Source organism: Hemibagrus wyckioides, linkage group LG29 (assembly GCF_019097595.1).
Source record: "Hemibagrus wyckioides isolate EC202008001 linkage group LG29, SWU_Hwy_1.0, whole genome shotgun sequence".
Classification (NCBI taxonomy): domain Eukaryota; kingdom Metazoa; phylum Chordata; class Actinopteri; order Siluriformes; family Bagridae; genus Hemibagrus; species Hemibagrus wyckioides.
This window is the reverse complement of record NC_080738.1, coordinates 14639997-14653601: the sequence shown is the minus strand read 5'-3', so window position 1 is coordinate 14653601 and position 13605 is coordinate 14639997. Positions and strand designations below refer to the sequence as shown.

The 13605-nt window shown below is 40.8% G+C and overlaps 1 protein-coding gene across 33 annotated transcripts in view; it reads right to left on the bottom strand.

The window, feature by feature from the left end:
• LOC131349460 (receptor-type tyrosine-protein phosphatase delta-like) overlaps positions 1-13605 on the bottom strand; it is a 403614-nt gene that overhangs the window by 22756 nt on the left and 367253 nt on the right. For all 33 annotated transcript variants that reach the window (XM_058385154.1, XM_058385153.1, XM_058385162.1 and 30 more), the window contains 4 exons: positions 12330-12453; positions 5730-5905; positions 4196-4315; positions 3245-3399 (listed from right to left, as the gene is read on the bottom strand). In XM_058385154.1, coding sequence (XP_058241137.1) covers positions 3245-3399; positions 4196-4315; positions 5730-5905; positions 12330-12453 — 575 coding nt within the window. The remainder of the gene's footprint in view (positions 1-3244; positions 3400-4195; positions 4316-5729; positions 5906-12329; positions 12454-13605) is intronic.

Sequence of the window (13605 nt, the reverse complement as noted above, 5' to 3'; positions counted from 1 at the left end):
AAATCTCTCTCTCTCTCTCTCTCTCTCTCTTTTCTTTTTAAACCTCTCTGCACATGGATTCAATCTGGTCTGCGAGCACCTCGACGACACGCACTGCTGTTCAGAAAGTTGTCAACCTGTCTTTCCCACCTCTGCGTTTTTATACACTGTTTATCTCTCTTTTTTCTTTCTGTCCCTTCGTCCCTGGCCCTGAAACCCGAGACGGGGAAACAGACAGACTGAATTCCTTCACCCCTGGAGTTGGAAATGTCGCTCAAGAAAAAAAAAAAAGGCAATGGATGTCCACGTCTTTGTCTCCTCTACAGAGGCTTCAGGTTCACTTCATTAACCTGAGTGGGACTCATTTAGACAGCACAGCGTGAATACACAACAGCACACACACACACACACACACACACAAAACCACATGCAAAGCGTGACGGTACACTGTGTACAAACCAAGTTATGCGCACCTCAGGGGACTACATTTTCTTTCTCTCTCTCTCTCTCTCTCTCTCTCTCTCTCTCCCCATCTCTCTGGCTCACTCTCTTTTTTCTTTCAGAAACTACTGACCCCTGTAACATCCAATCATGCCAGTGGATGGGCTTTCCCATTTGCTGCCATAACGCCTGGCTACACACGTCTCTGAGCGCCCGTCGCCACAACAACCCCTCGTCTTGTGCAACGGCGGGAAACGCGCCTGCCATGACTTCCCTCTTTACGGCCGAACGGGGAAACGCGTTCCCCGGATTTACTGCTCTCCCGTATGAGCTTTACTTCAGCTCTGAGAGAGACGGCCTGTGTGATTGATGCGTTTTTAAAGCATGTCTGATTTCACATACTGGAGTCATAAGCGAGCGTTGGCTATCCTCCACGTCTGGGATCATGCGGCCGTACGCTTTGTGTTCCAGCCTCCTTCTTAAAATGACACCGCGGTTTAATATCAAGCCCAGGACTCTACGGAAACATCTTTCCGGATGTCTCTTTTTCGGGGTTAAGAGCGTTCGGAGACGGACGAGGCTCTGAGATGAGACGGTGTCTAAGGAATGCTGACTTCGCACTAGCTAACAGCCGGCATGCTAACAGTAAACCTCACAAATAGACACTGATGCTAAACACACGATGCCTGATTATAATGTTTTGGGAGGTTTTTTAACAGGAAATCAGAGTGGTGTCCAATAGCATGCCTCCGAATTTAAACCTGCTAGCTAGATCTGGATAGCGGAGTAGCTTTTTTCAGCTCTTGATGATTTTTATTGGAATTTAATGAGGATCCTAGTAGAGCGGAGATGCTGGACATCCGGGAGAGACGTCTGATATGTCTGAACTTATTCATATAGAAGCTCTGTGCTGTATTTAAACCAAATTTTCTCGATCAGTGTCACAGACACCATAGACTTATTATTATTATTATTATTATTATTATTATTGTTTTTATCTATATACTATCATACAGGTGTCTATGACACTAAGGGACAGGTACTAAACACCTGTTTGTTACATCACTTTAAACCCGTCTATAACAGGAATCCATTTTCAACTGGCCGGTTTCTTACACTAAAGAGCAAATAACTTCTGGCTTGGGCAGATATTAAAAATAAATAAATAAATAAATAAATAAATAAATAAATAAATAAATAAATAAATAAATAAATAAAAATTCTCTCCATATTTGTTTTTGTTTGGATTAGATGGCATGTGCAAGAGGATTATGGGTAATCTGAGAGAAATGATCCTTGAAGAAAAATAAATAAATAAATCAAAGTTTGGAGAGGAATGCGTGCAAACATGTAAACACACACACTCACACACACACACACACACACACAGACACACACACACTGGTTGTTGCCCACGCTAAATATGTCATCAGAATTTGGAGCAAATCTTTTTCACGGGTAAATTCTCTTCTCAGTGCTCTAACTGTATTTTTTTTTCGGTTAGACACACACACACTTTCTCATTCTCTCTCTTTCTGTCCAGCTAATTACACCAGGAGCTGCGGGGGAGGACTGCTGGTTAATTACCACCGAGCCTAACAATCTCTTCTTCTTTTGTTTAGACTTGCAAATGCGTTCGCGTAAACGGCTTTATAATCTCCGGAGTGCACACGACCCGCTGCGCTGCCTCGACACCTTCCAAAAACCCTCTGACGGACCGAAGGAAAGAAATAAATAAATAAACAAACAAATCCGCCGTTTTATCCCTTTTCAAACCCCTGAAACGGTCAGCTGAAAGGAGCTGGAGATATCGTCCCATGTTCTCTAAAGGACTTAAGACTTGCAGCTTGAGCTCTCTTTATCTGATGCAGGCCAGAGGAATTAAAAGTCGCTGTCTAAGCACTGACATTAATTCCTGCATTCAGCGAGGAGAGAGAGAGAGAGAGAGAGAGAGAGAGAGAGAGAGTGTGTGTGTGTGTGTGTGTGAAAGGCTTTCAATTGAAAGAGGGTCTGCTGGGAGCACTAATTAACTTCTGCTTTTAATTCCTGACTAATCCAGTCGTCTTTTTGTCACTTTCCTAATGCAAGTTTGTTCCATTTCTCTCTCTCTCTCTCTCTCTTTCAGACTACACTGGTGTCTGTATATCAGGCTGTCCTATCTATATCTCAGCACATCTCAGACATCCATTAAAAGTTGTAAGAATGAAGCATGATGAAGCAGATAAACGGACAGAAGCGGACACAGGGACACGGAGGGGACGAGCGAGATCGTATAAAAACAATAACAAGCGAGAGAAATGAAAAGATGGAGAGAGGTGAAAGAGAGGAGGCGTCCGTCCTGAACATTCTTTGTGCGTCACGCCTGAAACTTTTTTTGGCACCGTTTACATGCCAAGAAAGTTTTTCAACTTTATTTATTTATTTATTAAATATTTCTTATCACATACAAATGGAGTTAAGAAGGATTATGGGGGGAAAAAGGTTTTTTGTTTTTTTTTTAATTAAAAAATTCTATTAATATAGCCAGTATCACAAAGTGTGTGATTTTCTTTTAATTTTTTATTTATTTATTTTTTTTTAATTTTTCATTTATTTTTCTCTTTCTATGCCTCTTCAGGCACATACATCTGAACCAGAGGAAAATAAATAAATAACTAAATAAATAAAAATAGAAAGAGAGGTGTAGAGAACAGAATGGATGGAATGAAGAGGAACACACACACACACACCCACACACACATGCCTCTCCTTGTAAATCATTAAAACTGGTCAATTTAAGTGACTTTTGTAAACAAAAAGCATAATGATGTGTGTGTGTGTGTACCTGCAGTGCACCACCATAGGCCCTGCGTCTGGAGGGTTACAGGCTTTGACCCTGCGCAGGAAGGCCAAGAACGGTGTGGGGTGTTCAGGAACCCCGTGATCAGGCCACGCTGTAAACTGGAACTGCCTCACCTCCCGTTTCTCACTACAGCCACTCTGCAGTTAAAACACACACACACACACACAGACCAATAAAAACAATGTTTAACAAAGTTTACTAGAGAAGAAATTATCAGTGTATAATGATTGTGTATGTTAGTAAATGATAGTGTATGCCAGTTCATTCATTTTATAGTGTGTGTGTGTGTGTGTGAGAGAGAGATTTGGAGAATGAGAGGACATTGGAAATGTTGCTGTTTGATAGTAAATATTGATTTTTTGGCTAATATTGTATTAGTGTGTGTGTATTGGAGGATGGGAGTGTGACAGTAAATGTTGATTTCTGTTGGCTGTTATTGGTGTGGTGTGTGTGTGTGTGTGTGTGTGTGTGTGAGGGAGAGTGAGAGATGTCAATGCTGGTGGGTTAGTTTATCTAAACGGTGCAATGAAATTTTTATTGTTTAATAATTTATTGATGTGTGTGTGTGTTATGGATAACACTGGTGTGTTTAAGATTATACTGGTGTTTAATGGTTAATGTAGATTTTGTTGGTTAATATGTGTGTGTGTGTGTGGAGACTGTAATTATACTGGTGATTGTTAATGTAGATTTTAAAGGTTAATGTAGGTAGGTGTGTGTGTGTGTGATTATATTGGTGTTTGAAGGTTTATGTAGATTTGTTGGTTAATATAGATGTGTGTGTGTGTGTGTATGTGTGATTATACAGGTGTTTGTTAATGTATGTTTTTAGAGAGAATGTTGGTGTGTGAGTGAATACGTGGGCGTGTCTTGGTGTGTGTTATCAGCCTTGCTTGATGTTTCAGGATGGTTTATTATTTTCCGTTGACTCACTTTATAAAGTGCAAAGGTCCTGACGCAGTAGGTAGCCAGCTCCACTGTGTCCAGCAGCGTCACCTGGATCAGGCCGTATGTTTCGGACCCCCTGTTGGGCCAGTACTGGTCACACTTCACCTGCAAACACACACGCACACACAGAGTCTGGTTAATCGTATGTCAGAGAAACAAACGATTCCCTTTGCTTCAGTTCTTTAGTAGAACCTCAGGTTAGCTAACGCTATATCACTAGCCAGATCCACATTATGCAAACACAGGATTAGCTCAGAGTTTGAAAAGAGTTCAGCCTAAATTATGCTCCAATCAGGCAGGATTACCTCAGAATTCAGTTAAAACAATGTTTAAGTTACAGATTTGCTGTGAAAGTAATTGTGCAGTCGGGATAAATCTTTCAGACGCAGCCATTTGGCACGGGAAGATGATTTGAAAGGAAACACTGAACAAAAGGACACCACTGACATCAGGCCCCCTCGTTCCCTTTTCTGCTGACTCCTTATTTCGCAACGGAGCTGAAACTGGCAGAGGCACTAAAGCAGACAGCGCTTTTTCTTAGCCTGACAGACGCTATAATTACCAACCTAACTGCATTTTTTTTCCAATCACATTATGGCCCGGGCTTTATTATGATTACACACTGTTGTATCCCAGCAAGTGCCCAATAAAACATTGTTCCATTACAGTATGGCCGCTGCCTCGCCAAAATGAGAGACGCAGACGCTCGGAGTCTTGGAGCGCCGAGTACGAGCCTCATGGTGACTATACGGCGCTAATAAACAGAAAAGGTGTTCGCCGATTAGAGACGAGACTAACGGCACCTTTAAAAGTGTTAGTCAATTCTTCAGTATTGCAAAAGGCGGCGCAAGGTTTTTCACACTTCTCTTCAGGAAAGGAACGCAGCTGTGTGGTCAGTTCATTCACTCGGGAAAGCTTCACGCTGACAGTATTGTTTCTGTGAGGATATCGGTTTAGCCAGAGCTAGCATGAGCACGTCTTCAGATCGTTTAACGCAACACGAAACTATCAGAAATGTCAACTTTTTCCTCAGATGTGAAGGTAAATTAGCAACAAAAAAAAAGAAAGAATAATTAGTTTGAATACACTTAGCATGGAAAGCTAACCAAAAGTTCTTCTTTATAAACTCCAAGAAGGTGCACGAATATAACACTGAGTCTGTTTTAAGGCCACAGTAAAATCTAGTTAGCATCTAGTTAGCATGACTCAGCAAAGCGTAGCATCTTTCAACTTTGACAGCAGCCAAACTAGCGTTCTCCTGCTAGCATAAGAGCAAGTGCTAGCAAGCTGGCAAACTGGAGTTATGGAACAACGCGAGCAAATCAAAGCTCGGAATCAAAATGGCGGTAAATCAGTGAAAAAACAAAAAAACAGCAGATTGAGAAAAACACGATGCGGAGTGTCTTGCCTTGGAGAAGAGACATGAAGGCATCTGAGGACGGAAATAAAGCAACACAACGATAAAACGACGTGTGTAAGCTCAGGACTCGCATGAACTGTCTACGTTAGCCTGACTTACCCTTGAGCGCTCCTCCAGCTTGGTCATCATGACGATGTTAGCGCTGCGCTGCTCCCAGATCATCCTCCAGAAATCGCCGAAGGTCTCGGGCAGCGAGCCCTGAGTGGCGATGTACGCGTTCTGCTTTCTGTAACCGTCGATGTAGTTGGCGTTGATGTAGTCGCTCCCTGGAATGCCTGTGCAGGGAAAGATGAGGTTAGCAGGCTGGCTTTTTAGCTGAGTTTAGCTGGATTAGCGCCGGGATTGAATCGTGATTCAGGTTTCCATTTCTATGCGGATTGTTCAGGTCCCACAATCAGTGCTCCTTCTGGAGTCGGTTAATCTCCTGATTGTTGCCTTTAAAATGGCGAGTGAATGAGGGAGCGCTAATTAAACGACAATGCGGGACATTTAATTGAATCTGTGCGAGTTTTCATCCGTTTATAGATGTCTTTCTTTCCCTCGGCACCACCTTTCTTTTTCTTCTCTCTCGTGAAATCACCTTGAACGTCAGGGAGAAACGGAAAAGTGTAGTTTTATTTCGGAATGATATAAACCCCTGACACTGGAGACTCCTTCCTAATATCGACCGTTTTAAAGATCCGGATCTTTCATCATACAATTCTGTGAAATGTGAGTTAATGGAATGAGATTATTTGTGTTGATGAGACTGTGTGTGTGTGTGTGTGTGTGAGAGTGATTGTACGAGTGAGTGATGGCGACATTAAACTCTTCGGTTTCGCTTCCTGGCGGCCGTCAGGGTGAATCTGCATGGAGATGGACGGCTTCCTGCTGTGATGCCTGTACCGCGTCACGCTAATGCGGAGAGAGCGTTTAAAGCCTAGAGCGCATTTTTATTTTTTTGGCTGGTTTTATAAACCCACCCGGAGTGGCAGGGGCAGCTAAAGCTGTACCAAACTCACATAATCCATCCTCTCCTCCCTTTCCTATCTTTTCCTCTACTTCCTGTGACACACCGCTGCCGATCCGAGTGACTGTCTGGACATCTGGAGACGCGCCCTTTCATTGTCTGGAGCAAAATATTTCTCCCTAAAATATTTAATAAGCAAATGGAAGTAAGTGACGGTTAGAGGGAAAAGAGGAGCACGAATGCTTCTTTTTTCCCCCTCCACCTCTCGCTTGATCTCTCTAAATGAAAGCCGTGTGGTCTTTTCCACAAGGTTGACAGCTAGTCGATGCTGGAGGACTGGAGGCCCAGAGCTTCGTGAAACACATGCTGCAGCGAGATAAAGCTCATCTGTCTACAGCCTTCACTTCCAGGACTCCCCCGCTCTCTCTCTCTCTTCTCTCTTTCTCTCTCTCAGGTAAATTATTCAGCTGAATTAAAAAAAAAGGAAAAAAAAAAGCAGGATATAAGCTCTTTCTGAGCTTTCTCTCTATCCGTGCTACTCGTTTTATTCTAATCCTCCTCTCTTCGTTGGAGCTGTCTGGCTGTCTGCTCAGGATTACGGACAATGGATAAAGACAATTAAGCTCGCTTTTCTCTCGCTTTCTCTTTTTCCGGACTGTAATGAAACATTGCCACACAAGAAAAAAAAAGAAAAACAATAGGACGTTTAAGCATAAATTAGCAGTGTGAAGGTATGAAGGGCAAAAAAACTGAGCTGGCTGGCATGCCAGTCAGGATTTGCTAAAATAAAAACTAAAAAAATAATTTAAAAAAATTCTATATTAAGTGTATTAAAGTCTGAGCCAAACTTTAGCTTTTAGAATAAATTCTATTCCCGAACTGGTTGATGAAATTAAACTATCTATTCCTCCTCCTATTGAAAATATTAAACCCCTGTGGAAGCTTATCTTGATTAAGCTGAAGTCTGTGAATTATGGATGACTGCTTTCTAAATGTTATGCTGTTTAGGTTGCAGAACATTGAATTTTTCCATTACGAGTGGACAGAGTTTAAGGAAAAAAAAAAATAAAGAAATAAATAAAAATAAAATGATAATAATAATAAGGCATGTTGTAATTGTTTGTTTTCCTTGTGTGTCATCTCATGCTGATTTAATTCATTTAATGGGTGGTTTTTATTTTTAACTCTCAGAATAAACGATTAAAGCAGGAAGTTAAAGTATTAGTTATTGCAGATATTATGGATGTAATGTGTATAGTGTCATCATTGTAATTATAGAGAAAAAAATGGGAGTGGTTTCAGATTCCTGGTTCGTATTTTTCATGAAATAAATCAATCAAATCTACACAAACCGTCCTCATAAAGTTTAGGAGGTTAAATGAAGTATATACAGCCTTTAATAAAGAAAATATCGAGTCATGACTTTAATCCTGACTTTAGTAGAAACCTCCATTAACCCTTTGACTGTATTCTGATTAAGAAATCACCTTTGGGCCTGGTGTCGTTTTGTGAAGCTGAACAAATCAGTATAATATCGATGTTGAGTGGTCAAGATTCATATTTATTCCGTCAAGATTTGATATTTATGCAGGAAACATTGCATGAGTTTGAGATCTCTAACGTTTTTCGTCTGAGAGCAGAGAATAAAACCCTGTTTGTTTTATCTACTGCTGAGGAAATCCAAGATTTTAATTAAACCAGCAGCTTTAATGAGCTTCATAGGTTTTTCTCCTTTATTGACGAATCCAAGCGTTTTTCCAAAAATCTCATTCGTATTTTATTATTATTCGTTTCTAAAAAGCGAGACTAACTGGTTGAGTGAAGCAGATTTACTATAACTCTAATGTTATGTTAAATTCCATGCCACATAAAATCCACATGACTGTCGAGTAATAAACTGAATATATATACAGTGGAACCCCGGCATATGAATTGAATTGGTTCTGGAGGTGAGTTTCTTAAGGTGAAAATTTGTATTGTGAAATGAATTTTCCCATAAGAAATAATGTAATTGCAGATCATCCGTTCCAGCTACTCAAAAATATGACCAGTATGAAGCGTAGGTAAACTGTATGGCTGCTTATAAAGAACTGACCCAAGCCAAGCATTCCATGTCAAGGGTCCTCACAGGAAGTCGTGCCACCAAGCTTAGGCCAAAAATAGAACAGACCACCCACGCCACCAATCTGTCAACAAAACGCCTGAAAAATCATCTAGCTTTCGAACATATGCCGAAGGCAACATTGGTATCATGGGTTGATAGCTTTCCCTGACTGAAAAATATTCGTAAACTCACCTCGGTTGGCTTCACTTGGCTTTCCACTGACGCTAACAAGTTTTGAGCCGGCCTTCAAATCGGTTCGGTTTGTACGTATGCTGAAAATGCTTGGTATGCCGATGCAAATTAATTGCAAAATTTCAATTCTTGAGGCGAAAATTTGTAATCGAGGGAATTCAAATGTCGAGGTTTCGCTGTTGTTGTTGTTGTTGTTTTGCCTACTTCCTGTCCGGGGTCACCACAGCGGATCATTTGGTCTGCATGTTTTGATTCGGCACAGGTTCTACGCCGGATGCCCTTCCTGATGCAACCCTCCCATTTTACCTGAGCTTGGGACCAGCACTGAGAGTTAACTCTTCAGTGGCTGGGTTAGCTCTCTGCCCGGGAATCGAAACCGGGCCATGGCAATGAGAGCACAGGATCCTGCCACTGGACCACCAGGAGGCCACGTTGAGGTTCCACTGTATAAGGTTTTAAAATACAGCTCATAAGAACGAAATTGCTTGAAAGTCATGTTGGAAAACAAAGCATTTTCCTACTGCTTAATTAAAGAATAAAAATGTATACTTTTTTATTTATTTATAATATTTTATTTATATTGTGGATCCTGTGATCACTTATGTTATAGCTACAACAACAAAATTGTCCTCACCATCTGCTCGTTTTTCTCCATTTTTAAGTTCAAAACAACAAGAGAAAGAAATCCAGCCTGTTATGTTACTCAACAACCAACAAAAAAATTCCCATGTCACTAACAGCTCTGTTCTTCCGACGGAAAACATGCTAAATAGACTCGAGACATCTCCAATCCATCAACCAGTATCATTACTGATTCAGCAAAAATTGGAATTGGATTGGAAAAATAAATACTTTTTGGAAGAGGAAATGTTTTCATGTCAAAATAGATAAAGTTTATTTTTCCTTTTCTATCTGATTTTATTGCATTTACACAAGATATTTTATTATATTTGTTTTTTTTTTTTTTTACAGTGTAAGTGATTTTTGTGTGATAGAGTGTAACTGTGAAGTGCTTCAGTGTAAAAATAAATAAATAAATAAATAAAAATAATTCAATGAAAATAAATAAATTAAAAAATAATTTTATTATTATTAAAATTATTATTATTATTATTTTTTTAAGTATCAACATTAAAAAGAAAAAAGTGATCTCGAAAATACAGCTTCTCACCGAAATCTTCTCCATATCAAAGATTTTTTACTCCACTCTAGTAAAGCATCCAAGTCCTGTAGAAGTTGTTACCATAGAAACGATACCGCATTAGAAACAGCGCCTTAACATAAACCTGTGATTTGAACCACTGTCAGAGTCGCTGTTAGAGAAAATTGATCAACTCCCTCTGAGCGAGAATTTATGTGCAACATGTTATAAAGAAATATAACGCCTATAAAAGTGTAAAAACTCATCCCGGCTCCCGGGAGTGGTGTTCTACGCTACAGCAGTGTGTTATATTATAGCCCTGTATTAGAAATCACCAAGATCTGTTCTAAAATTCTTCAGCAGAGGAAGACTGCAGCCAGCTGGCCTGTAAATATGAGACGGACTGGTCAACTTCACGTCCAGTGACCTTTACTGAGTCCAGGGCTTCAGAGAAGAATTCTCTCTCTCTCCATCTTTCTTTCTGTCTCTCTTTCTGTCTCTCTCTGTCTCACTCAGCATGCCTTTCTGTCTCTCTCTGTCTTTGTCTATCTTTCTGTCTCTCTCTTTGTCTGTCTAGCTGACTCTCGCTGTCTTTGTCTTCCTTTTTGTTTTTCTTTATGTCTCGCTCTGTCTTTCTGTCTCTCTCTCTGTCTTTCTTCCTGTCTCTCGCTGTCTTTTTGTCTCTCTCTGTATTTGTATTTCTCTCTCTCTATCTCTCTCTCTTTGTCTTTTTTTCTGTTTCTCTCTGTCTTTCTAACTCTCTGTGTCTGTCTTTCTTTCCGTAGTTTTTCATGTCTCTCTCTTTCTGTCTGTCTGTCTCTCTTTGTCTTTCTGTCTCTCTCTCTCTCTGTCTGTCTTTCTGACTCTCTCTGCCTTTGTCTTTCTTTGTTGTTTTTTATGTCTCTCTCTCTCTGTTTGTCTATCTGACTCTCTCTGTCTTTGTCTTCCTTTATGTTTTTCTTTGTCTCACTCTGTCTTTGTATTTCTCTCTCTCTCTCTCTTTCTGACTCTCTCTGTCTTTTTCTTTCTGTAGTTTTTAATGTCTCTCTCTCTCTTTCTTTATTTCTCTCTCTCTGTCTATCTGTCTCTCTCTCTCTTTGGTCATCACGGCAAAAATTCTCATGCAGTTTGCGTAACTGTGTAATTATTGTGTAAGAGAAATACTATGGGATTTAATTCTACACAGACCGCAGACCATAAGAAACATCAGTAAGCATCAGGAGTGAGACTGTCCTGCTGTATATACAGATACAGATTGCGTGTTAATCTAAAGTGTATGTAAGGCCCAAAGGAAATCTTTTCCCTGGCTCGAAAGCGAGCGAGCGTTGATGTCAGGTCTGCTCAGTTTAACTGTACACCATTAAGGCAGAGAGATGGAGCATAAGAGAGCGAGGAACCTTCTGCACCGTATCTGTTCCTCAGGGTCCGTAAACCACGGTTTTGTTCTACTCCGTCTCCTGCCACACCTGGTCCAGGTAATCAGAACTCCACAGTCTGTGATTACAGCCTCAGATGACGGCGAAACGCTGGAACAGAACAAAGATGGAGCCTGGCAGGGGGTCCTCGAGGGCGAGCTGAAAAACTTCAGACTGGTTCCTACTGCGCCTGCCATTTGAAAATTTCCTGATTGCAACACAGATTTCTTTCCTACTGTGTTTATTTTGTTCTGCCCTCCGCGTACTGAATCACAGGCAGCTCGAAGCCAGGCGACGTCAGCCAGAAGCTCTGGCTAACTCTCACGTGTACAAGTTTTCGAATCAAAGCAAACACAGAGAGGCGAGGGCTCTCGACTCCAGATGTTAGCGTGCAACGCATCAGTTCCACAAATATGTGTGTCCCATCAAAGGGAAATCAATTTCGGAGAGCTCAGTGAGAAGAAACAGAGTTTCTGTGCTCTGCCGGGTTGTGGGATGCCGAGAAGAGGCCTCCGATGCGACGGAAGCTGCTATGTGGGTGATCAGACTTCCATGGAGATCTAATGCAGTCAGTGTTGTGCTAAATAAAGACGGAACAGATATCTACTGAGACCTCAAGTCTGTTGCGTTGTCAGAATCCGCTTGCTTCGACACGGCGCTTTAATGTGTCAAGTATGTTACATGATCGGAAATAAGAAACTTTTCCACTTCAGCTATAATAACATGTTTTGAGGGTCTACATACCAGCACACTTCAAAATGAAATGAATTAAACATGTTCATCAGTTCAGCTGCCTGAATACTGACCATCGTCAAACTGACAATCAACACAGCAAAGGTATTATTAATATCCACCGGCTATTACATGCCGGTGGATATTAGTCTGAGGCCAGACGTACCGTCGATGGAGGAGAGCAGCACTCTGGAGTGGTCGTAGGCGATGACATTGGCGTATCGGTTCTTGGCTTTGTTCACCTCCAGGTTCGAGTGCTCCCATGTAAACTGCTGGCCTGGATCTATAGACTGAAATGGAGACAAAAACAATAATCAGTTTTACTTTTCTGCTCTTGAGTGGTGTAACTGTGTAAGGTTTGCTCTCTCTGTAGATGCTAGACTGCACCTCTAGACTCCAACCTTGAGTCCAAGGTTCTTTATGATTGGAAAGGTCTTTTTTTTTTCTGTTGATGACCCAACATTTGTATCGACAAAGCGACAAATTGCTCATCATCTTTAGCTTTTATATTAAAAAAAATGCTAATCTCGATAGACAGCTTCTGAAGCTTATTAAAGTTATACAACGTACAAATAAGTGTGAAAATTGGTCCAAATTTGATTTTTCTTCATAGTCTTTCTATAGACATTTGTAAATTAAACCATGGTTATCATTTTTCTATCATTTCCGGGCTTGTGGGGTTCAGTCTGAGGAGTCATGCCAGCCATCATTCAATCTTTTGTCCCTTTAATGCATCACATACATAATAAACTCAATTCAAATGTTTCTTTGTCTCTTGACACTGCTGGTTAAATCATGGCTCTTATATCCAAAGCTAAGGACATGGCATGTACATAGAGAAATAAATAAATAAATAAATAACTTTTGATTTCAGTGCGAATGTAGGGTTAATACAATGCTAGCCAGTTAGTTAGGTTATGTATTCAATATGGCACTTAGCAAGCTCCTCTGACAGAAAGAAGCATGTTTCGAAAGAAAGAAAGAAAGAAAGAAAGAAAGAAAGAAAGAAAGAAAGAAAGAAAGAAAGAAAGAAAGAAAGAAAGAAAGAAAGCCAAGTATAAATCTTCTGGAACACATTTAAACATTGGCCTGGATACCACTTCCATGATTTCCACCAATTATATCAGGAAGATACAGATACTCAGCCGTGTCTGCCAGCAGCTCATTTTCGAGCTCTCAGTCTCAGCCTAAATGGAAAGATGACATGATAGGCATCCTGCATATCTGACAAACGTCTCAAAATAGTTTCCTGCCACACGGGCCGGCTCTAGCGTTTGGGAGTAAAGTAGCGTCAGGCGTCAACGTGAGCGACGTGAGTGGCTGAAAATAAGGATTCAGAAATGTCAAGTATATAGTTACAGTCTGTTTCCCCCGTCCTGGAATATCCTCATCTAACGTCACCTCCTCTCCATCATCCCACGTCTCAGACTTCCTCTGGAACA